At 45.1% G+C, this 26553-nt stretch overlaps 1 protein-coding gene across 1 annotated transcript in view; it reads right to left on the bottom strand.

Annotated features, from left to right (window-relative positions):
- The window catches only part of TMEM64 (transmembrane protein 64), a 30136-nt gene extending 9740 nt beyond the window's left edge, over nt 1–20396 (bottom strand). Inside the window, exon 1 of the mRNA XM_069957390.1 lies at nt 19609–20396. Coding sequence (XP_069813491.1) covers nt 19609–20217 — 609 coding nt within the window. The 5' untranslated portion in view covers nt 20218–20396. The remainder of the gene's footprint in view (nt 1–19608) is intronic.
- Nucleotides 20397–26553: the final 6157 nt, after the last annotated feature.

The following is a 26553-nucleotide window of genomic DNA, read 5'->3' as shown; positions in this document are numbered from 1 at the left end:
GGCTGTGTTCACACTGTGTGATTTTCTTGTGTTTTTAATTCTGATTGGCGGATGCCCTTCTCAAAAATTACACAGTGTGAACATAGGGTTTGTTTTAAGGGTACAAACACACACCGTATACGCAGCAGATCTGCAGCAGATTTGATGGTGTGTTCAGTTATTTAGATCTAATCTGCTGCGTATTTGTTGCGTATTTGCTGCGTATCGCAGCAGTAAATACGCTGCGTATACGGTGTGTGTGTTTATACCCTAAAAATGCATTGATAAAATATCGGTAACATAGACATACCCTTTAAGAACATAAGAACAGTGCTCATATTAATTGACTGATAATTTTTCCCTTGAAGGTGACAATAATGCGCAAAAACTTAAACTCCCAGCCGCTGCGGGAATACCAAGGAATATTATGAGTCGTAGTTGTACGTTAAAGGCTGCTATACATTATGTAGGGAATCATGGCTTACATCATAATGGCTGCTATACATTATGTAGGGAATCATGGCTTACATCATAAGGGCTGCTATACATTATGTAGGGAATCATCTATGATCCCTCCAGTGTTCACCGCTTACATCACCTTGAGGGAAGATTTTCCATTTTCACACACAGTCCATTACTAGTCAATAATTCACAATGCCATTACTAGAAGATACCGCCACGTGGCAGCTGTGCCGGGGACGCTGCAGTCAGGAGACAGCTGAATCCCAAAAAAGAAAAGAACAGAGGAGGATGGGGCAGCAGGTGAATCTACATCTACAGGAAACAATATGATGAGCTCCTCGTGTGTGCAGCAAGTTCAGACAAAAAGTGGCTTTGTCGACAATGACAACCGATAAAGACTGCAATAGTCCTCACTAACAGGAATGGAAAAAGCAAAAAGGTCCTTGTCTCCTTGTTTTATTTTAGCAAAGTTTAGAGAATGAGATGTACTATATTGGACGATAGGCAAACTATTACATCGAAATACTTTCTAGAGTACCCCTTTAAAAATTAGTATTTATCCACAGGATACTTGAACAATATGGATTTGACCACCGCAACCTTTACAGATCACAAAAACAGAGGTCAATGCCCCCCAAGTGATTGTAGGAGAAGCAGCATGCTTATCCGCTGTTCCATTCACTGTCTTTGTGCATCCAATCATAGCCAAGCGTTTTGCTGTGTTCTCTATAACGTAAGGGTAGGTTCACACTACGGAAACCAAGCAGAGAATTTCCAAAGGATTCCGTAACTCGTACCAGTTCACGGCCGCACGCCTCTCCGCCCGTGCCGTAGACACCATTCTATGCACGGGTGGATTCAGCATTCCGCCCAAAGAGTTGACATGCCAATCCTTTCAGCGGATAGCAGAATCGGGAGCCCATAGAATGGGGTCTATGGAGCCAGCGGAAAGGCGCATGGCCACGAATGGGTACCCGCTATGGAATCAGTTGGAAATTCTCCGCTCGGGTTCCGTAGTGTGAACCTACCCTAAGGGTACATTCACACTACGGAATTTCTGCAGAGACTTCAAGCGGACTCCGCCGGGCGGCCTCCGCTTGAAGTCAAGCCTGTTCCAAGTTCAAGCGTGTGCGCGTACCCTTTAAAAGCACAAAAAAAAAAAAAAAAAAACACAAACTGACTGGTGACCAGAGCCACTGTGATAAATCCAGAAACAGACAGTCCACATGCTGCACGTTTCCAGAATAGAGCCTGTCCTCTGTCTTATTATAATACCAGTAGTCATTACAGTTAGTGGTTATGGCATTTAACCATTTAGGTTATTTCGAAGCGCAAAAAATAAATAATTCAAGAAGCAAACACTGCTAGGCTACAGCTCCATCTGGTTTGTCCAGCCATAACAGTCCTTGGATCTATATACCGAGCACACGGCTACTACGGCCGGTCTCGTTTTACACAGCAATAACTGGATACACCTTGTTCTAATCTGAGCTTCAGTTCCGTCCTATCGCATAAAATTACATTTCAAACAGAGAAGAGGCGAGGAGACGGACACTGAGGAGATTGGCCTGGATCTTTTACTTGCTGCTAGACACCGGCTCATAAAATATACAATTTTATCAGTCTTGTCTGCTGAAGACGTCTTATCAGGCACCAGCTTCTATTCTGGGTCTTGAAGGAGGTTTTTTATATTGGGAAGTAAAATAAGAGTGTATTCCTTATAAGTAGAAATAATCTCGGCTTCCTTTCATGGCTGGGGCGCTCTTACATTCAGCACTCCCGGCGGCAAGAGGCAAAGCCAACCTGCAATTATTGTGTATAGAAAGTACTGATGGTTATGGCTAGCTCTGGCTATCCACTGATAGTCGTGGGTTGCAATTGGACTTGCCATTGTAATAGGGAATTCACACATGATTCCATGCTACGGAACGGAGTTCGGAGTTTCCAACATCATCATTCATGGTGCCGGGAGCTCCAAAACTTTAATTTTTGCAGTACTGTACAGACATGTGGTCATTATGAATGATGATGCCGGGAACTCTAAAGTCTGTTCAGTTACACATCATCCGTAATTACAGGCCGCGCACGGAATATGTGAATGCCCCTTAAAACTGCTGGTCCAGGTCCTACCTGCAACTATTAACAACACAAGCACTAGCCATGTCCGGTAGCACCTCAAGTATGAGCACACTTAAAGGGATTGTCTTATGAAAACCATGACTCCCTATATGTCCTATTAGGGCACAAGGATATGAAAAACAGGGGGTTCCCACACCCAACACCTCGCTCCATGAGCCAGAACAGAGTTGCTCTGTGGGGCTCCAGACATCTATTCACTGTATAGTCATTTATCTAAATCAAGGATGGGGAACCTTCAGCCCTCCAACTGTTGCAAAACTACAATTCCCATCATGCCTGGACAGCCAAAGCTTTAGCTTTGGCTGTCCAGGCATGATGGGAATTGTAGTTTTGCAACAGTTGGAGGCAGGGCTGTGGAGTCGGAGAGTCGGAGTGGGAGTTGGAGCTAGCTTTGGCTGAAGTCGGAGTCGGATTCGGAGTCTGAGCTAGCTTTGGCTGGAGTCGGAGTCTGAGCTTTAAAAAAAATGTAGAATTGAATTTTGATATGAATTTTATGAAGTTTTGCTCATGAATATATATTATGAGCAACATTCTAATAGGACACTGGTCCTATTCGATAAGGGTGGTGGGTCACTATTTGGCAGTTTGTTTCTGAGCTGGAAGAGTCCATTGTGTGGGGGGAGATCTGTGCTGTTCTCTTCCTGGACGCTGGATGTCTGTATATGAGCAGCAGTGTAATATGAAGATATCCTGTGTAATATAGAGGAGGAGGAGAAGACATAAGTAGTGTAGCTGTAACCTCTGTCCTCAGTGTGGTGTTTTTTCTCTGGGAGAAGATTGTGTGTTTTTCTTCAGTGTGCTATGGCTGCAGCAGGCTGTGTGTGTGCTATGACTACAGCAGGCTGTGTGTGTGTGCTATGGCTGCAGTAAGCTGTGTGTGTGTGTGTGTTCTATGGCTGCAGCAGGCTGTGTGGGTGTCATAGCTGCAGCAGGCTGTGTGGGTGTGAATATGCTTTGACTGCAGCAGGCTGTGTGTGTGCATGCTATTGCGCGCCCCCACAGTGACCTTTTATATCATTGTGTGACCTCTATATCACTATGTGTGACCCCCCTCTATATCACTATGGCTGACCTCTATATTACAGGTATCTGGCATTGTTAGTAGTGTTTTTTTAAGTATGGTGAATATTTAGTTAGAAACATAGAAGATTGTCAGCAGGAAAAGACCACCTGCTCCATCTAGTCTAGTTCTGAGTTGTTCAGGACATGGAGGCTGGAGACTGGCTGCATCCACTGCACACACAGGAGAAGCTGCTTTATATCTTTCCTTATTCCCTCAGAAGTCGCCCCAGGATCATGTAGGACATTAGGGAGAAGCTGCTGAGCCAGTGTGATAAATAACTCCCCTGGTATATGACTGGCCATTTATGAAGGAGCAGGAGTCGGAGTCAGAGTCGGTCCTGATAAAATTCAGGAGTCGGAGTTGGAGCTGCGGCTTACCGACTCCACGGCCCTGGTTGGAGGGCCGAAGGTTCCTCTTATCTAAATGGTAATACTAGAGCGGAGATGTCTGACTACCGCGCCCCCATTGTAAGAGAGGTGGTGGATGATAAGATGGCTTGTTTATAGTAACCGACCTTGTATTATTAATAGTAGAATGTGTACCAACCATTTTGTTGCTTTCACATGGTAGGCTAGACTGACCTCACATTGAGAAGATTATAACCCATATACAGGGTATGGTGGGACTAATCTCCTGCCAGTTGCACGCTTGGATATTATTCACGATGGCAAGGCTACCACAACACTGCCCGCTCAGGAGAGCTCACAATGCTTCAAGACATCCCCAGTGAGCTCTGTAACTTCTCACGTAACCAGAAAATTACTCCCACGACTCTTCAAAAGACTAGTGGAGAATGGGATTATGCACTTGGCTGTATGAAAGTGAATTTCTGGAAAAATTATGCAGTTTGAGTTAACCCCAATAGCTTCATGGATCGGATGTATACTCAAGTGCCATGGACAACCAGTTGATATTCTAAAAGCCAAAGCTCATAGCAACCAATAAGAATTATTGTACACAGTACCTTACGGGTGCCTTTTGTACAATATGTTGTCCTGGAATCTCAATCATAGGCACATGAGCTTTTTAAGACACCCCATGATTCGATTCAGGACTGGCTGAATTGTATTAGCGTCACCATATATTTTCAAGTCTTTTGCTCCCCATACATTACCCCCTGAGGCCGCTTGTTGGTTGGGGGAAACACGTAGGGGCTAATTATTGTCTTATGCACAAGTTATGTTGTTCCTGTATATACAGTGTTTGGAGAAACTGCTTACAGATAGGGGTAATATATACATTTCACAACCTTCGGATACCATTTTTTATTGTTAACTAATATAAATAGACAAAAGTTGCCACTAAGTCAATTTTTTTCTATTGTGTGTGATCAAATGTTATCTAGACAATTCTGTGGTCCTGCTAATATGAGTATAGGTTACTTTACTCATGTACTATTGGTTCTAAAGGGAAATTATTTAAAGTGTCACTGTCATATTTTTTATTTAAATTTTTTTTGCAGAAATCAATAGTTTATTAGGCAAATATGCTATTTTCTGCATTCAAAAAGACTTTCCACAGGTTCCCCCCCACCCCGCCTCCTCCTCAAAGGATTACACAGTGGGACCTGTGTGAAGCTGGTATTCAGAGGTCAGAGAGGTCAGTGGTGACATCAGAGGAGATAGCCCATGATGTAGCTGTAAATTAACTCTTTGTTGTCCTGTTTTGGTTCCTCATCTCCCTCCACCCCTCCCCTCTCCATAGAAAACAATGAAGACAGGAGGGAGAGCTTTAAAATGCTTTCTCTTAATAAAAATGCATTTTCCGGCTAATAAACCCAATTACAAAGTTTCTTAAAATCACCTGTACTACTGATGTTTGCAAAAAAATATTAAACGACAGTGACACCTAAAGAAAAATTTAACGTGCTGATATGTCCCTATAGCACATGTCCTATAGCACTCTGCACCGTTTCCACGCTATTAGAAGTCTAATCCCTATGCTAGTTGGGCGTTTTGGTGCACTGGAGACTGGACTATTCCCGTACAGAATATTTATTAGGAGGGGAGAGCTGACGAAGGACCAGTCAGTGCACTGGGGGTGGTAGCCCCGCCCCCAGTGCACCAAAAAACACCTAATTAGCATAGGGGTTAAACTCTTAATAGCACGGAAATGGCGCAGAGGATGGAGGTAAGAATAGGGACATAGCAGCAGCTTAGATTCTTCTATCCTGTTTATAGTTTTCCTTTAAGTGATTACAGTAAAAGGTTTAAACAACGTGATTCTCCCTTAGAATCCTGTACATACTGTATATATACACACAATAGGACATACCCCATATTATAATTCTTTACAAATTTGACAAAAAGAGACAACCCAATTCCTCTGTAAGAACTCGCTGCATACAGAGGTATAATAAGGGGCCTATACACCTCTGCCAAAGCCCTGTTACAGATCTGTACAAACCAGCAATACTACGGCCACGAGCAGGAACCCTAAGAGCGAGACACTTGTGCATAATGCTTCAATGAATGGCTCTCAGGAGGAGAAATTCATTAATCCACAGTACAGCGGCTGAAACTTAGAGCATCGGGAGAGCCGGGATATCACTGCAAGGAATCACAAACCTCCCTTTTATACGGCAGCATAACCTGGAGGCCGAGCACAATGCTAGCGTAACTGGAAAGATAAAAGTTCAGAAGAAAAAGTAATTACACAGCTATCCTGAAAACTGATATCTAGTAAAGCCCGGATTGTCGGGATTACAGAGCTAATGGAACTCGACTTCAGTGTAAGTCACCTCATAGTGGTAAGAAGATTACAGCTTACACTTTCAAAGATAAAAAGAAAGTCTTAATGCGGAGTGCTACCTTAAATGAAGCTATTTTATAGGGCAGGCTCGCTGCACTGAAGAATTATTGTATATATAGTAGAATCCCCCTTTACATTTCACCACTCCGCTGCATCTTTTATTCCTATATTCTAGCAGTACTACAGAAGCTGATGACTTCACTGAACCGCAGGCGGCGAACAGTGATTGAGGCGGTGATCGGTGTCAGTCTCTTGCCGATCAAATATTGATGGAGGACAATAAAAAGGTCCTAGAAATCTCTTTACGGGTACAAACCCACACACCGTATACACAGCAGATAAGCAACAAATACGCAGCAAATACGCAGCAGATTTGTTGGTACAGATTTCATGCTGTGTTCAGTTATTTAGATATAATCTGCTGCGTTTTTGCTGCGTATTTGCTGCGTGTTTGCTGCATGTTTGCTGCGTATCGCAGCAGTAAATACGCTGCTTATACGGTGTGTGGGTTTATACCCTAAAAGAGTTTTATTAGATTAACAGAGGTGCTTTCTTTCAGAAATAGCACCACTCTTGTCCACAGGCTGTGTTTGATATAGCATCTTATGTGGTTGTAATCATAGCTCATCACTAAATGGTAACACATAGTTTATTGTTTCACAATGGATCCTAAGATTAAGAGAAACAATAGGTGAATAACTAAGTGAATAGATATAGTTTACTTAAAGGGGTACTCCAGCGGGGGGGGGGGGGGGGGGGGGGATTTTTTCCTGGGACCGGGGAGGAGGTGGCTGAGGGAAACAACGTCCACTCACCTCCCCGGTTCTAGCGGCGGGTCCCGCATCTTGGCGCTCCGGTCCCCGGTTCCCAGCCGCTTCCTGGTGTCTGACGCAGGCCCGAGACGTGACGTCTCAGGTCCGCTCAGCCAGTCAGTGACGGAGGCGGGATCCATTTCAAGTCCGCTCAGAACCCGCCTCCGTCACTGACTGGCTGAGCGGACCTGAGACGTATCGTCTCGAGCCCGCGTCAAACACCAGAAACCGGGGACCAGAGCGCCGCTATGCGGGACCCGCCGCTGGAACAGGGGAGGTGAGTGGACGTCGTTTCCCTCAGCCACCTCCTCCCCGGTCCCAGGAAAAAATGCCCCCCCACTGGAGTACCCCTTTAAACAGGCATTGTTGTTTTAAAAGATCAACAGTACAAGCTGATATAAGAAACGTAATATATCATACCAGACAAAAATACTTCCTTCTCCTGTAATCAAGCATTTGCCCTCTCCTTCAAAGATAGGGGGTCAGGTATGATGGAAAAATCACTGCCTGACCCCTTTGTTCTGGGAGAGGTAAGCCCTAGCCAGAGCAGCCTGGCTGTGGCTTAACCCTTCCCATAGAGAGCAAAGGAACGCTTGGCCTTGCTGAAGATTCTTGGGTGTGGGGAGGACAGACTGGAGAGATAGACAGCCGAACAATTGTTTTACCATTACTTTGTGAAGGTGTATGGTCACTTCAAGATGATATGACTCTCTAACAGGTAAAGTCAATGGAGAGAAGGGTCGATTGTGGTGGACTATTGCCCCCTGGCGAGATTAGCCAGCACCAAAGCTGTCTGGCTGTGGCTTAGGGTACTATTACACCAAGCCTTTTTTTGACGACTAATGATAAATGACACAGGTCAACAAAAAAAAAAAAAAAATTTACTGGTGTCCAAAATATTATAATGATTTTGGGGTATTTTTGGGGTGCTGATTCTGAATATGCTATCAGTTTTGCCAGATTGGCTCAAGTTTTTTTTCATGTCTTGTTCATTTTTGAAGATTACTTTCTAAAACTAGTTAAAATAAACTAAAATCAACATTTACTTTGTAAAATTTATTGTATTCATGACAATAGCAATAAAGTTAATGCGCGTGTAGCAAATTACGTCTTTTTTTTTTTTTTTTTTTTACACATTTCACGAAAATTCTCAGAAAACTTGAGCCAATCTGGCAAAACTGATGACATATTCAGAATCAGCACCCCAAAGTTACCCTAAATTCGTTGAAATATCTTTGGCCCCAAAAATGCTGTTGACCTGTGTGATCTTAAACGACCCAAAATCTTTCACCCAATTACGCGTTATTCATGATCATTCTTGCGCTCATTTAGTCAGCGCTATTGTGTACGTTTTAGCTATGACTGAATGATGTGAGAAAGAGCAAACGATAAAAATAGGTCCAGATCCTATTAAACGATCAACGATTTCTCGTTTGCAGTTTAATCGTTGCCTCTTGTTACACGAAACGATCATTCAAATCCGTACGGTCTAACGATTTTTTTGAACGATAACCGTCCCGTGGAATAGGGCCCTTACTCCTTTCTCTCTCCCTAGGGCGAAGAGGAACGTGTGGGGAGGTGAAGAGAGATAACCATCGGCTGACAGTTGTTAAAAAATATATAGCTATCTATAAAATCCGCCATCAAACAGACCATGGACAAACAGACATCTATTTCTGGGAGTTCTGGGTGTGTTCCGAATCCCGATGTTTCATGCGATTCGCAGCTGCTCCTGACCAGAATAAAAATGAAAAATTATATATATGCTTTCATGTTCCAGAAAGTGCTTGTCATCTAATATCAGAGAAAGCACATATCACGCCGGGCTGTATATAGCTGCACAGATAGCGGAAAGGTCAGCAAGCACGCTTCTCATTAGAGGAGAGAGAAAGAGAAAAAAAAAAGTTGTACAACAGCGAACAAAGGCTAATAGACAGCGCTAAATCACATTAACAATACTAATGTACAAAGCTCAGAGTTAAGTCAATACATCTGCACTGCATCCTTTACTAGGAGCGCTGCGGAATACAAAGGAGGCCGAAAAATAACAGGAAAGCAAACAAGTGATAGGTCATAATGGTCACGTAATGCAAAGCAGGCTCCAGCTCTACCTCGGGAATATGTGGCAGCGAATGTCACAGCAGATGTCCTGCTCTTAATGCAAATGACTGCCGACGGGAAATTAAAGCGACGCGTGGATTTTGGATGCACCCGGGTATATGACAGCTGGGGATGGATGCCCTTTATAACAAACCGGTGCTTTAAAAACCCATCTACACAATAAAAGTAATAAAAGTGTCTGCATAGATTCTTACTTCTTAGATTCTGCCCAAAACTTATGCTAAGGTTAAAGGGGAACTCCGAGCATCCAGGTAAAAAAAAACAAAAACAAAAAACAACTTCCAAATAATGCAAGGTTTTTACCTATGTTCCCCCCTGACACTCTTCATGTGGTTGTACAGTACAGCTGCTCTAATGCAGTTTTCTCCCTGCTCCATCTTCCCCCCTGCGCTGCTATCAAGCTACATTTATCACTAGTCTTTGCAATGCATGCTCAGAACTTCCTGTTTCTCCCACCCCCCCCCCTAACCTCCCTCCCTAACGCAAATGCCCCACCCCCTTTGCCAAGTCTCCTGTAAGCACCCCAACGCCTCTAATATCTGCATCCTCAATCTGTGCTCAGAAAGAAAACTGAATGTGAGACAGTGGTCACATGATCTCTGTCTCCTGCAGGGGGGGCAGCAGAGAGCAGGAGACAGAGTGGATTGTAGGGAAGCCAGTTTTCTTCCTTCCTGGATGTCATGTACCAGTGCAGCAGAACTGCGTATACATGGTAAAACATTGAAAGTTATATAGATGTCTCTGTACAATGTATTTGTTAAAAGAATTTTCCCTATCCGGACAACCCCTTAAATGGTAGTATGATGTTGCTGGTAATATGGCTTTTTGTTTTTTTACGGGCATACTTGTAGGGTTTGATTTGCATGGTTGGACTCTTCCGAACAACCTGTTGCAAAACAACACCTCCCAGCATGAGTGACATCCAAAGGACTGTCAGGGCATGCTGGGAGTTGTAGTTTTGCAACAGCTGGGAGGCACACTAATCTAAACAGGGAAGCAATGCCTCCACATATAGTGAGCGGGTGTAAAATCTACTGCCATTCTACATTCATCTTCTTATTTGCCATGTATTACTATCTCTCTGCAGTGTAGAATCTATAGCTTGTGAGCCATCAACTGTTTTTATTACCATATGGATATACTATACCAGAACCTAGAATATGTTAAGGAGCTGGGAGTTAGAATATTCATACACATCCATCTAGGTCATGAGCGGCTTGTTGACGGTTTCCATAAAGCAAGTAGAAAATCTACACTGCACAAAGGAACACAATGATGTATAAAGGGAATCTGTGGCTAGGTTTATACCGCCTTAAACGAGTGCAGTATAAACTAGTGACAGAAATACTGACTTTATCGGTTTATTACATCATGTTGTTCAGCCGTTCTCCTAATATGCAGGAGAATAGGACTCTTGCCACACCCCTCCCCCGCCCTCCAGCTGCTGATTGACAATTGGCTGCCTATACACAGCATTGCTTTTTCATAACTCACTGGCCTCAATTTATAGATCTTTTTTTTTATGGGTATAGGGAGATCTATCAGCCAAGGCTGGTGGGGTAGGGAGAAGCTGTTGGGAACCCACCCACTGACTTAGTGGCCTACTACTAGAAATTTCCATTTACTTTAATGGGTCCTGGTACTAATTACTACATCCTATAGTTACTGCAGAGGTGTAACCTGAAGCAATCACTAAAAAGAGAGAAGTGCAGCTGACTGCTGCTTCTCCCCGCTCTATGGATGCGACAAGAGAAGGTCCCATAAACTTTATGTAAGGACAGAGCTAGACGAGAACAAGCTGCTCCTTCTCCCAGCTGGTGGTAGCAGCACCGAAGCCCCAAAACAATTAAAAGGTGTATTGATGTGTTTCTAAGACGTGTGAGAAGTTTTCTGAAGTGACTGCCAGTCCAGAATGTCATCCATATTACTGATATCTGCCATTACACCTACCTATGACAGCACTATGCAAGCTTGTAAACGCTTAACTATGGAGGAGGAATAGAAGCAGGATATGACGGTATGTTTGCTCTACATGGCGGTAGTAAGTAACCCCATCCTCCTCACAAAGCACACACAAGTTCTGAGAAATAAAACCACACAATATATTATATCACCAGACACCGGCCATAGAAATGCATCATGACAGTCGGTAACCACGGTAACCTCTGTGGTTCACTACAAAGTCCTAATCACGTAATAAACATCTCCTGACCTTTGAACTGCACTAACGTTAAGTGGACTCCGAGGATGAAAGCAAAGTACACTAGGAAAGAGGAGACGCCTCTCAGAAATACAAGACTATGGACAGTGGCGGTCCTACAGGGAAACCGTATGGAACCCAATGCTGATGTATAGTGATACCTCATTTAAAGCCCACATGTAGGGCAACATTTACATATAGGATTGGTACTACGTCATTCATATATGTCACAATGACATCAGAAGTATTCCATCATACATCGCAATTTTGGTTGATTGTCCCAAAATGGTTTCATTGTACTGAGCTCACAGAGCATTGCCCAGAGTGAATGCACTTGTACAGCAGGACTAGCTATGTTCAGGTGAACAACAAGTGTCATATCCCACCTCTGTGACCGAGATGGTCTCTTAATTCAAGTCTATGGGACACCAAGAGACGCCCATGACCTCTCAACAAAAGTTTTTTTTGTTGTTTTTTTTTTTTAACAAGCCTTACAAGGTTGTTAGCGGAAATGGTAACATCCCTTGAAATTGTAAAGGTAATTTCCAGTTTTATTTGAACAACTATTAGAACTGTATTAACTTTGACAGGTAAACTGGGATGTGTTATTCACATAAAACTGGAAAACACCTTTACAATATCTAGGGGAATTCCCAATATAATCCTGTAGGGCTCTTCAAGTTACATGTTTTTGCCAATACATTTAGTAAACTTGCCTCCCTCATATCAGAAGATATGACATGATGCCCTTTGTCTCCCATTGTTGACAGCCTGTCGTCATTAGTAAGCTAGCCAGACCTTCCTCCGGGAAGGAACAACCAAGCCAAGGAATGTCTGCAAATCAAGGAAACCACCCAAGCAAGGTATCCATCCACAGACAGCTGTTTCGGGGGATTTGCCCCTCATCAGTGTGGAGTAGGAATCTGGCTAGTGGAAGCAATGCCTAGTAAGTGCATGCAAAAAGACACTGGTTGACCTCAGGGAGATCAACCAAATTATCACAGAGACACCATCACATGTCTCGACGTCAGTGTATTCTAGTCGAGACACGTGATGTCTCTGCAGCGTTTTGGTTGATCTCCCAACCAGTGTCCTTTTGCACACACAGACAGACACATAATATATACCGCTAGAACTGGCTTTTAGACTCAACCTGGATCAGCCATGGCTACAAAAAGTAGGCAGCCTGTCCATCCATAGATCAGTCGCCTCAAGTACTACAGCTCAGCTGTCCTGCTGTATATGGGGCCAAGCTGCAATACCCCACGCAACCTGCATGAAGATGCGGCACTGTCATTTGGAATAAAGCAGCAGTGACGTTTTTCTAATCCTTGAAAACCCCCTTTGTTGAAAACGTTGCTACTTAATAAACACTAAGGGTTCAAACCCACTTGCCGGATCTGCAGCGAGTCTCCTTGCTGCGTTTTTGCAGCGAGACTCGCTGCAGATCCCAGCCCTATACTTTCATTAGCAGAGAAACTCGCAGCAGGGATGTACATCCCTGCTGCAATTTTGTCTGCAGCCCTCCCCATTAACCCCCTAGCCCCCGGACATTATACATTACCGGGTCCCCGTTCCTGCTTGCTTCGGGGCTCCCGGTGTCTTCACGGCCCGCCCGGCCAATCAGTGCGCTGCGGCGGGGCAGCGCACTGATTGGCCAGGCAGAACATGTCGGGAGCCGCCGCAGCAAGCAGGAGCGGGGACCTGGTAATGTATATCCTGCCCACCCCCCCTGCAGCCCCGATCGCCCCCCGGCCGCACGATCGCCCCCCGCACCCCCCGGCCGCATGATCGCCCCCGCACCCCCCGTCCGCAGGATCGCCCCCCGCCGCACGATCGGATATACATTACCAGGTCCCCGTTCCTGCTTGCTTCCACGGCTCCCGGCACGTTCCGCCCGGCCAATCAGTGTGCTGCCTGGCCGAAGCAAGCAGGAATGGGGACCCGGTAATGTATAATGTCCGGCGGCTGGGGGTTAATGGGGAGGGCTGCAGACAAAATCGCAGCAGGGATGTACATCCCTGCTGCGAGTTTCTCTGCTAATGAAAGTATAGGGCTGGGATCTGCAGCGAGTCTCGCTGCAAAAAAGCAGCAAGGAGACTCGCTGCAGATCCGGCAAGTGGGTTTAAACCCTAAGAAGCCAGGGGGAATATGGAAAAAGCGCGAGACCTCTGTAGTGCTATACAAGGGGTTTATGTGTAAGGGGGTCTGGTCGTGGTTCGACATCCATCTGGAGAAAGTGGGGGTCTGACGATCAAGGACCCACTGGGTGTGGATGAAACTGAATGAGGGAGGCTGCGCAGACTTGATCTGCTGAAGAGGGTCGTGGATGTAAACGATAATGAATTTTGGTCGGAAGGGTTTTTTTTTTATTATTTATTGTTTTGTTTCAATGTAAAAATTAATAATATTATTTATTTTTTATTTATTATTATATGCTTTATGGAAGTAGGTTTTGTAGTGTAGTTTGGTGTCCGGCTTCACCTGGGTGGGGGCGGAAACTCTGCGTGAGTATAGGTAAATGTAGATTGTGCAGCTAATGGGAGGAGGAAGTAGGGGAGAGATAAGCATTATCATAGGAATTGTGAATTAAGTTCGGAGCCTCGCGTTGTAACTCCACGGGAGAAATAAGTTTTCTACTGGTTCAAGGGTATATATGAGTAACTGCTCTTTGTGAGGGTGGGAAGGCGTATTTATGATATATCATGATTGTTAGTGATTTTATAGGATATGTTGATTGTTTATTTGTAATAAAGATTAAGATAAAAAAATAAATAAAAAAAACCCTAAGAAGCCATGTAGACTATTTATGTGCGTCCCTCTGTATCTTGTGACATACCCACATTCCCATGTATACAGCCTCACCCCAGACAGCGATCCCTGGTCTCTAGGGAGAGGATCAGCTAGTGAATTTAGAAGGATATTGTTGTCTGTATCACAACCCATTCAATGTCATAAACTCTTCCCTTACAACCTCCAATGTGTGAAAACTGAGATTCACATGACCACCACATGGTTAACCTCCATACAATGTTCTGCTATTACATTCATCCTTTTACTGTGGAAAGTACAGTACAGGCTCTTTGTTCTCACACGCGACACATTACGCTTCGTGGTGATAGTGGTCTTCTGCCTCTGGCTACGCCGCAATGCAACTTCAACTATTCTCTCTTAAGAGCAAAGTTGCCTGTGGCCATGCTACTACCGCATAGCCTCCATTCGCATGCAACTGCTATTCCTTGAAGAATAAAAACTTCTGATTTTGCTGCATGTTTAAAGGGGTATTCCAGAGAAATAAAATTATACTTTTTTACATTTATTTTATAAAGTTATATAACTATGTAGTACAACTTTATTGTGAAAAAGTAGTTTTTTACCTTTAATGTTTCTACTGACTGGCAGCCATAAGGCCTCATTCCCTTATTCTGTATATACAGAGACATGCTATGGGATGGAGTTTACGGCATCATGTATCATAATGCTGGGGAGTCTGAATCAGTCTTGGTGAAGATTTCAAACGGATTTGGAGCTCCGGCATCATAGTTTGTACGACTTTGAGGACTCATGCTGCATTTATACCAGGCATCTGGATGAGCCTCGGAGCAATAAAGACGAATGTTTGCCACCTCTGTCCAAAGCAGGAGAGGTTATCCAGGGGGATTTGCTAAAGCTTCGGACAGTTCTTGTCACGGACACAGGTGGCAGCAGAGAGCACTGTGCCAGAATGGAAAGAATACAGCACTTCCTGCAGGGCATACAGCAGCTGAGAAGTACTAGAAGGCTTGAGATTTTTAAATAGAAGTAACTTACAAATCTGCTGTATATAACTTTTTTTTAATTAACTGGTGTCAGAAAAAAAAAAAAAATTTCTATGGAGTACCCCTTTAAGCCTGTTTTTGTACTGGCAAGTATGGCGTCTTCCTTTTTGTGATATCTGTCATTATGGGACATGCATTAGAAGCTGTTTACAGTCTGTACACCTGACACACAAAGGGGTATTCTGACAAACAACTTAACCACAGGGTGGGGGTCCGACCTCGGGAACTCTGAAGTCCAGGCTGCTGTTAATCCAAACCTCTGACACGTCACCATGACACATCCAATATAATAAAAACTTGCTATTGTAATAAAGTCTAATGTATAAAGTATAATGTATACAGCTAGCTAGGTGCCTGAATATAAAGGGTAGCCAGAGTCTTTTATGAAGAACAAAACATTTTTTTCCCAGCTGCTAAAATAATCTGCAAACATTTGTCTTCATGGCTGTGCTGCCCTGAGGCTCATCCAGACGCCTTGGAACGAACACAGCGCCATTCCTCCAAGCTGTTCCCATCAGACACAGACAACACGGGCCGCGTGACGGGAGACACCTGAGGAGAGCTCCAGGCACCGCCGCTATCAGAAGATAGATGGTGGAAGGCAACAAAAGAAAGAGAACAAATCCAGTGATTGTTACTTATGTCACCAGTCACATGACGCAGATTGGCGGCAAATATTGCCGAGACTGTGTCATACACGTGAACGGGGCTTGGAAAATTCCAGGTACATTCTGCAGAACAACCCTATTCAGATTTTTTTTTTTTGCAACATATCTTCTACATGTAAACATACCCTAAAGGTAAACTCCATATAACATATCTGGTAAAGCCACATTCACACTTGTTACTATACTTATATTGCTGTATACATCAGAACAGTATGCTGACCTACACTGCCACATACCGGTGTCATGCAAAAGGGGTAGCTTACTAGTGGCAAAACATTGAAAATGCTTTTAAATCAACTGGCGTCACAAAATTAATACAGATTTGTTAAATTACTTTTATTTAAAAAAAAAAGTCTTCCAGTACTTATTAGCTGCTGTATGTCCTGCAGGAAGTGACAGTGGGACGCAGTGCTCTCTGCTGCCCCCTTTGTCCAGAGCAGTAACAAATCCCCATAGAAAATTTCTTCTGCTTTGGACAGTTCCTGACATGGACAGAGGTGGCAGCAGAGAGAACCGTGTCAGGCTGGAAAGAATACGCCAGCATGGACACAGATTGACCCAAACCCATGCAGATGTATAGAACTTACAGAAACAACGGCCATAAATCTGCTGCATGCGGTGACGGAAGCCGATCTCACCAGACTGATAACGGGACTGATATATAGGGCGGCTATCTCTGCACTAATAAGTTTCATCCTTCAGTCCGTGTTGTTCATCTCGCACGGTATTTTCGGCCATTAACAGCTGAATAAACTGTGTGGTAACATAGCCTGACAGCCGTGACGTGTATAGCTTGGAGGAGATTTTAAGGGAGAGACGGACAGGGGCATGTTAAATTTAAAGGGATTATCCAGGCTTAGAAAAAAAATGTCTTCTTTTTTCCAGAAACAGCACCTCTGCTCTCCTCAGTTTATGTGTGGTATTGCAGCTCAAGTAAATGGAAATAAACTATAATACCACACACAACCTGAGGAAGGGAGTGGCGCTGTTTTCTTATTTTTGTTTTATTTTAAAGGGGTTACAGAAACTTTATCCCTGGGAAGATGACACTAACAGGATGTCTGGTAGCTGCCCACACACCTGCAATACCTGTCCGCCGACACATTTCCTCTATGGGAAACCTTTGGCCCTCCAGCTGTTGTAAAACTACAATTCCCCTCATCAGGCATGATGGGAGTTGTAGTTTTGCAACCTTTGGAGGGCCAAAGGTTTCCCATGCCTGCTCTATGGGGAGGGAGATGCAAGTCGCAGCTAAACAGATCTGGCACTGGATTATCACTTCAAGAACAAAAGGGTTGGGTAGTTAAAATCCATCTTGCCTGACCCTAAAGTATAAAGTGTATGGGGGGCCTCCAGATTAGAGTCAGGGTACTATTACATAAAGCAATTTTTTGACGATCAAGGATAAACTAACTTAAACGACCTGAAATCGTTCACCCAATTACACGGAACGATAATCGTTACTTACGATCTTTACAGCGTTCGTCCTGTCGTCGCTACTGCGAACAGTGTCGTATTACATAGGAACAATTTGCAAACGATCAACGATAAAACTAGGTCCAAATTCTATTAAATGACCAACGATTTCTCATTGGTGGTTTAATTGTTATCTGCTATTACACTAAACGATTATCATCCAAATCTGAACAATTCAACGATTTTTCGAACTATAATCGTTCCGTGTAATACCACCTTCAGACATAATTTTTCACTGCCCACCCCCTTCTCTCCACCAACATCATCTGTCAGTGGAGAGAGCCGGGAGACCCCCATACACCTTATATTTTAAAGTGTATAACTCTCTCATATATATATATATATATATATATATATCTCTATACACACACACACACACATACACAGTATACGTATCAGCCAAATCACTGCAACTATATATATATATGGCCTTGGCAAGCTCAATGGATGGAGACTATGGATGCAACACTACAACTCCCATCATGCTCCAGCAGCTTCAGACACATCCTGAGCATGGATCACTATCATAGATGTTCAGCATGAAGACAAGTTACGCTGCTGAGACCAGCGGGTTGTACTTTCTTGTAAGGCTGGGTTCACACTACATTTTCGCAAAAAACGGATGAAAAACTGATGAAAAAAGACAGATACAACCATGCGCATCCGTTTTGATCCGTTTTTCCATTGACTTCCATTATAAAAAAAAAAACGGATCAAAATGGATGCACACAGTTGTATCTGTTTTTTTTTTCGTCAGTTTTTCATCCATTTTTTTGCAAAGAAAAGGATTGCAAAAACGTAGTGTGAACCCAGCCTAATCCCAAGATGGAAGAAGGAATAGCTAGCTGATGTGCGGAGGTCTGATCATGGAGGTCAGCTATCCCTCCCAGTAATAGAGCGTCAGCCTGCAGGATCACACACCCCTCTCCAAACACAGCAGAGCTCAGCGCTCAGAGAGGATGAATAGAACAGCGGCCGCACGCTGATACTCCATTCACTCCCGGGACAAGAGACCTCCATTGTCCTAACCAGTGGGGGTCCCAGAGGTCAGACCCCCCCCCCCCCCCCCCTGCTCAGCTACTCATCCTGATACACAGGCGCTCAGGGCTTCTCTCATCTCCTATAGTAGAGACCTCCAGCTGCTGCAGAACTACAACTCCCAGCACACACAGCCCCATGCTCACATCTCCTACTCTAATCACAACAGCTGTCAGGGCATGCTGGGAGTTGTAGTTGTAGTCATAGGTTGAAGACCACTGATAAGGGAATAATAAGCATCCTTAAAATGATCTGGGCATGCTGGGGGTTGTAGTTCTGCAACAGCTAGAGGGGTGATCACTGCTTTAAGGCATAGTGTGGTAAAACTACAATTCCCAGCATGTTCATAGTCAGGGGTAGGGAACCTTGGCTCTCCAGCTGTTGCAAAACTACAACTCCCATCATGCTGACATCTCCTATACTAATCACAACAGCTATCAGGGCATGCTGGGAGTTGTAGTCATAGACTGAAGACCACTGATATAAGGAAATGATATGGGGGTTGTAGTTCTGCAACAGCTGGAGAGGTGATCACTGCTTTAAGGCATAGTGTGGTAAAACTACAATTCCCAGCATGCTGATAGTCAGGGACAGGGACTACAATTCCCAGCATGCTGATAGTCAGGGATAGGGACTACAATTCCCAGCATGCTGATAGTCAGGGATAGGGACTACAATTCCCAGCATGCTGATAGTCAGGGATAGGGACTACAATTCCCAGCATGCTGATAGTCAGGGATAGGGACTACAATTCCCAGCATGCTGATAGTCAGGGATAGGGACTACAATTCCCAGCATGCTGATAGTCAGGGATAGGGACTACAATTCCCAGCATGCTGATAGTCAGGGATAGGGATCCTGGGCTTTCCAGCTGTTGCAAAACTACAACTCCCCTCATGATGGTAGTAGGGAACCTGGGCTCTCCAGCTGTTGCCTTCGGCTGTCCAGGCAACAGCTGGAGAGCCCAGGATCCCTGTCCCTGCTGTGAGTGACCCGACAACAGCTGCCTAGCAACCAGCTGGAGGTGTCACCGCGAGGGCTGCTGGGAGTTGTAGTCCCACAGCACAGTAGTTGCACTTACCGAGAAGACGGCGTTCTGGAGGCCGAAGGGGATGGGGGTGAGCCGGGCCAGGGCCACCACCTTGAGCCCGCTGCCCCCCTCCACCACCCGGATGACGGCGCCCAGTCTCTGGCTGCTCTCGATCTTGGCCAGCACCCAGTGTGTGAGCAGCTTCTTGCAGAGCAGGTGGGCGATGAAGGTGCCGATCAGCACCCCGACTATGACCAGCCCGATCCCCAGCACCAGGCCGTACAGGTAGCCGGCCGCCACGTTGAGCACGATGTATCCCCAGACACAGGGCAGGGAGACGAGGATGAAGCCGACGATGAACAGCAGCACCCCGACCAGGCTGTCCAGGCTCTCCACCCACACCAGCAGGTCCTTCAGGTAGTGGCGGGCCAGTGCCAGGGAGGCGCAGCACACAGCGCTGACGGCGCACAGCAGCACCAGGCTCCGGCACCAGCACCACCACGGCTCCACAGCGCCCTCATGCGGCGGGGGAGGGCTGTGCACCAGCGGCCGCTCATCTTCTCCCAACTCGGAAAGCAGCGAGTCCTCCCGGCCGTGCACCCAGCGGCCCAGGGTCTGGCGGCCGTGCGAGGCGAGCAACTGCAGCGCCGAGCCCGACATCCTGCCGCCGCTCAATCCCGTCCGGTGGTCAGCAGCGGCTGCGCCCAGCTCCCCGGTGCCCGGCTCCGGTACATCGCGCGGCGCCGTGCACACACACAGACAACAACACAGGCGCAGATGTCGCGTCCTACAAGCGGCTTCCCACCGCTCTGCGACTGTAGCAACGTCACGCAAAGCCCCGCCCCCGCACGGGCCGATTGGTTAGTGGGCGGGGCCTGAATTGTCAAATCTGTGTTGTGGGTGGACTACAGATCTGAGGGGGCGCGGTCTAGAGGCACGCCCATCCATATGCCCCGCCCACCATTATACAGCTGTGCACTGGCAGCAGATGTGTCAGTGATGGACGTGACGTCACTTTATAGACAAGAGCACGAGTACTCGGCGCATGCGCACAAGTCGCCTTGTTCATTTTTAAGTGGCTGTATGCTCCTGTACATGTCTACAAAATGTATTTGTCATTAAAGGGGTAGTGCGGGGGTAAAGAATTATTGACAGAATAACACACATTACAAAGTTATACAACTTTGTAATGTATGTTATGTCTGTGAATGGCCCCCTTCCCCGTGTCCCACCACCCACGCTAGAACCGGAAGTGTGGTGCGCTATACATACCTGTCACGTGCCGACTCGTCTCCGATCTTCAGTCTGCGATGTCGTCTTCGGACGGCCGGGCCGAATCCCTCTGAGCGTCCTGAGTGCCGGACGCCCTCTGCCGCGTCATCGGCTGCTCAGCCGTGATTGGCTGAGCATAACTATGCTCAGCCAATCGCGGCTAAGCATCTGATGACGCTGAAGAGGGCGGCCGGCACTCAGGACGCTCGGAGGGATTAAAAATCAATGCTGCCATATGATTTTCTTTGTGAAAGCACCCAGATAATTGCCAGCTACAACACAATATTCATCAGCAGCCACAGTGTCCTGTAATGCCCAGGTCCCTATAACTTTACCCATCATGGTGCCTTATGTGTTGGCAGCCTATAACATGACATATATACTGTAAGGGCCCTATTACACGGGACGATTATCGTGCGAAAAATCGTTAAATCATTCGAATTTAAACGATAATCGTTCTGTGTAATTGCAGGCAACGATCGAATTGCTTGTATGTTGTTGATCGTTGATCTAGATCTGAACCTAAAATTATCGTTAATTGTTCACTAATCGTTCACTGTAATTCCACATTCGTTTGCTCAAGTTCCGCATTTGTTCACAAATCGTTCAGTGTAATTGCACATGGTTCATTGTTTTGCTGGGATCAGAAGGAACAAACAATTATAGTAACAATCGTAACTAACGATTATCGTTCTGTGTAATATGGTGAACAATTTCAGGTTAACGAGAAACATTCTCATTTGCAAAGAGCATATACAATATGTTTTACTGTGTATAGGAAAAGTCCCATAGTATGCCCCTACCAGAAAACTATATATATATATATATATATATATATATATATATATATATATATATACAGTATTATGGAGCTAAACACCTAACAGGATGGATTGTCCCTCTATGCGCTGCCACCAGCCCCAATGGAACGCCCCATAAAGCTCCTCGTCACAGCACCACAATGCGCTCAGTATCTGACCTATAGACATGTCGCTTTCCATTGTTCTATATGATTGATTGGTACTTATCCATTGTTTTGTTGCCTGCATTCTTCTTCAGACAAAAAAAGGAGGCTGACAAACCTTCCACAGTGTCCTATTCATTGGAAACCGCAGTGTTATCTACAGCATCTTGCGTTAGACAAGGTAAAAGACCTGTTATCTTCAATGTTCTCTATGCCAGGACAACCTATAGCTATTAAGGCATGATGGGAATTGTAGTTCTGCATCAACTGTAGTGCCGCAGGTTGCCTACCCCTGATTTATTGCTTTTGGTCACTTCCTGGACCAGTGTCGAAATGGGGTATCTGGGGCCCACCAATGAAGAACCAGTAAGAAACAACAAGTCAGTCAGTGTTAGTGCAGATTGTAAAGCTGGGGGTCCATTGGAGGATTCTCTGGTCCGACACTGTTCTGGACTGTCTCACTAAATCCAGGACACTCAGGAGATATTGTTCTAAAGACAATGAAATGTCTATTTATAGGGGAAGTCCGTGATGTGATGTGACTCAGCATAGCCAGTATAGAGTCAATGCTGAGCGTCCATTCTCGGTGGGAGCGGCACCCCACTGGATGTTGTGGAAAAGCTGAGGGTGGATGGCCAGCAGCTGCAGTGGAGTAGGACTAGGGGTGGATTAACTTCACTATAGGCCCCGGGCTGTTGATCAAGCCTGGGCCCCCCACCCCATTGTAACTATAGCAACACTAGCGTGGTGTTCATAGTACAGGATAGATAATGTCATGATGCCCTGATTTGTGCAAAATTGTGATAAAAAAGCAGCGATTTTTGGAAATCATGGCAGAACTGTAGCCAGGAGACAATTTACCAATGAAAGTATAAGTCTTTTTGGGTGGCCATGGGCCCCCCAGGAGCTCGGGGCCCTGGGCTACCACCCGAAAAGGACTTATTATAATTTGCTACTGAGCAGGACAGGTAAGTATGCATCACTGTCATGTCCCCCACAGGCCTGGCAGCATCCCCAATTATGCGTTTAAAGGAGGAAAATAAAATAACTTAAAGGAATTGTCCAGGATAAAGTGATATTGTCACCTACAGCTGCTGCTCTTTTTGGTGATACCTCTGTTAGGGAGGTCTAGGGCTTCTTTTGGTTGAAAACAGGTTTTAACCTTTGTGCCACCTTGTTTTCAACCAAAAGAAGCCCCAGGACCTCCCTAACAGAGGTATCGCCTCTGTTGTGCCTGCAGCGGTGAACGTCCTTTGTGTAATCACGGGTGATGGTATCACTATAAGCAGTGTGTTTCTTCACATCTTGGAAACTCACTTTATGCTGATATTTTATTTTATTTGTATAGCGCACACAGATTCCACAGCACTTTACCTATCTGTATGTTTTTGGGCGATAGGAGTGGCGCTGTGATTACGACTGCCAAATCAAACAATTTTACAGAATGTCCAGACATTTATAGCTTGACATTTTTCTTATTTCTGAGCGTATTCCTCTATAACAGATATGAGGAACCTTCAGCCCTCTAGCTGTTGCAAAACTACAACTCCCATCATGCTTGGAGAGGGCAAAAGGTTCCCCATCCCCGCTCTATAATCAGTAGCAGAGATGGAGACGGCACCTGGAAACCTTGTATAATAAAGAAATTGTAACATGTACCATGTGACCAGAGCAAAATGTAAGAGGCCCTTGTACTAATAATGAGCAGCACTACAGATAATTACCACTTCTACCGACAAAGCCATCGTTTATAGGGAATCTCTGCCTCCAGGCCTTGTTATGTTGGAGTTCAGCTCCTCATCCTTCCATATAAAACACCTGTAAAGCAGCTCCACATCTCATGACTGGATTTTCCCAGAGGAAAGATAAAAAGTGCCTCTGAATAGATCACAACTAAGGGTGGGTTCATACTGAGGAATTCTCGCGGATAATGTCAGCGGAATTCCGCTGTCTGTCCGCGCGCACGGCCGCGCGCTTTTCCGCTGGCTCCATAGACACCATTATATGGGCCGGCGTATTCCGCTATCCGCCGAAAGAAGTGACATGTCACTTCTTTCAGCGGAATCAGCCGGCCCATAGAATGGTGTCTATGGAGCCGGCGGAAAAGCGTGTGGCCGTGCGCGCGGACAGACAGCGGAATTCCGCGGAGTATGAACCCACTCCTAATAGTCAAAGAACCGAACCTGCGAATGGAGAAAACTGACAAAAGAATGGACTAAACGTTGCTTAGGGTTCAATTACACAGAAAGATTGATAGATTATCTGCCAAAGATTTGAAGTCAAAGCCAGGAATGGTTTTGAAGAGAGGAGAAATCTCAGGCTTTCCTTTATGACCTGTTCCCTGTTTATAGTCTGTTCCTGGCCTTGGCTTCAAATCTTTGGCAGATAATCTGTCAGATAATCTTTCTGTGTAAATAGACCCTTATTCTGTGTAATATGGTGAACGATGTCAGGTTAACGATAAACAATCTCGTTTGCAATCATTTATTGTTAGTCGTTAATCGTACGTTTAACCCTTAAACGTATAAACAGATGCGGGAACCCCTTAGAATTTTCTCCGCCGCTGTCAAGAATAACAACTATTTGTTGATTTATGAGTCTAGAGGGGAAACGCCCTTACTTATATATAATTGTGATGCAATGCCAGCCATACCTTTTGGCAAACTGTGTGACTATTGCAAAACCATTGAAAGTGTGGTGTATGTGAAAACGGCGAGGTCTTACTCATCAGAAACCATAGATGTTGCAACTGTATTCCCCCATGCTTTAGGGTGCCTTCACACGTACCGTATCGCTGCGTTTTTATCGCTGCGTTTTTGGTGCGTTTTTTTCATGCGCGTTTTGATTTTCACATGATTTTCATGTGAAAATCAAAACTCGCATGTAAAAATCGCACCAAAAACGCAGCGATAAAAATGCAGCGTTAAAAACTCAGCAATACGGTACGTGTGGAGGTACCCTTAAGCTAATGCTCCCTGGCCTAAGTGTATATCGAAGGGTCCATTTACACAGAAAGATTATCTGACAGATTATCTGCCAAAGATTTGAAGCCAAAGCCAGGAATGGATTTGAAAAGAGGAGAAATCTCAGGCTCTCCTTTATGACCTGATCTCTGTTTATAGTCTGTTTCTGGCTTTGGCTTCTAATCTTTGGCAGATAATTTGTTAGATAATCTTTCTGTGTAAATGGACCCTAACTATCATTACTACGATCGTTTAGGGTTTTATTACACGGGCCAACTGCGCCTCAATCGTTTTACTAAACGAGCTAGTAGACAGCACAACAACTGGGCAGCAATGGTGCGTTTACACAGAGAGATTTATCTGGCAGATCTTTGAAGCCAAAGCCAGGAACAGACTATAAACAGGGAACAGGTCATAAAGGAAAGACTGGGATCTATCCTTTTTGCAAATCTATTCCTGGCTTTGGCTTCAAAAATCAGTCAGATAAATCTCTCTGTGTAAACGCACCATAAGGGCTGCATGGACATCATTAGCGATTATTAGCCCAAACACCTGCCACCTTACCTCTCCCCACTCCCGGTCTTTTCTCCTGTTCTCCGCAGCTCTGCGGTCCCGGCGGCAGCATCGTCTGAGTCAGCTCACAGGCTGCTCAGCCAATCATAGGCCGGGATCGCCGTAGCCTGTGATTGGCTGAACGGCCTTTCAACTGAAAGGATGCTTAGATACTGCCGCCGCCGGGACCTGGAAGCCGCTGGGCACAAGGGAGAAGACCAGGAGATGGGAAAGGTAGGGTGTCAGGTGTTTGGGGAATCGTCAGCCGGTGGCTGCGCATCGCTATTACACGTAGTGATGCGCGGTCGAGGCAGGGCTGTTTCTAAGGCATTTTGGCAACAGGGCGAATCTTGATAAAAGCACCCTTCCCCCACCACCACCTCACTCAGTTAAGCCCTGGGGAAGGAAGGGGGCTATTATCAAGATTCGGGTTACTAGGAAGAAGCAGTGTGTGTATTACGGCATAGAACAGTGTAGCACCTCTGATAAATAATGTTTTCCTAAATACAAAAACATCATTCAGTGACTCACAGGTGAAGTCTTCTTTGATCTGAGGCTTCGCTTTCCTTTTCCTCTCCATCTGACCAAGGCCACCAGGAAGATTTCTTGCAGCTACAATTCGTCTCTTCAGAAACTGCCAGACAAACATCTTAAGCTCCGCACATTTCCAGCAACTTTTCCTCTCCTATAGGCTCCCAAACTGTAATAATTCTGCTGTTTGGTGCACTAAAGTCAGTAGGTATGTGGGTTGCTGTCCCTCCCATATAAGAATAATGTCCCCCTGCTGTCCCTCCCATATAAGAATAATGTCCCCCTGCATTGCCCCACATTTACTAATAATGTTCCCCTGCATTTCCCCCATATAGTAATAATAATGTCCCCTGCATTGTCCCCCATAAACGTTTAATAATGTCCCCTTGCATTGCCCCATATATGTATAATGATGTCCCCATACATTGTCCCATATACTTATAATAATGTGCCCTGCAGTGTCCCCCATATACCTATTATTATGTCCCCTGCATTGTCCCATATACAGTATGTATAATAATGTCCCCTGCATTGACCCCCATATACTCATAATAATGTCCCCCTGCATTGTTCCATATACTTATAATAATGTCCCCTGCATTGTCCCATATACTTATTATAATGTTCCCCTGCATTGTCCCCCATATACTTCTTCTCCCCCTTATAGATGCCCCCTCTCCCCCCTCCCTTATAGATGTCCCCTTTTCTTCCCCC

The sequence above is a fragment of the Dendropsophus ebraccatus genome, chromosome 2 (genome assembly GCF_027789765.1).
Source record: "Dendropsophus ebraccatus isolate aDenEbr1 chromosome 2, aDenEbr1.pat, whole genome shotgun sequence".
Classification (NCBI taxonomy): Eukaryota; Metazoa; Chordata; class Amphibia; order Anura; family Hylidae; genus Dendropsophus; species Dendropsophus ebraccatus.
Note: the sequence above shows the minus strand (reverse complement) of the source record. Positions and strands in the feature narration are given on the sequence as shown.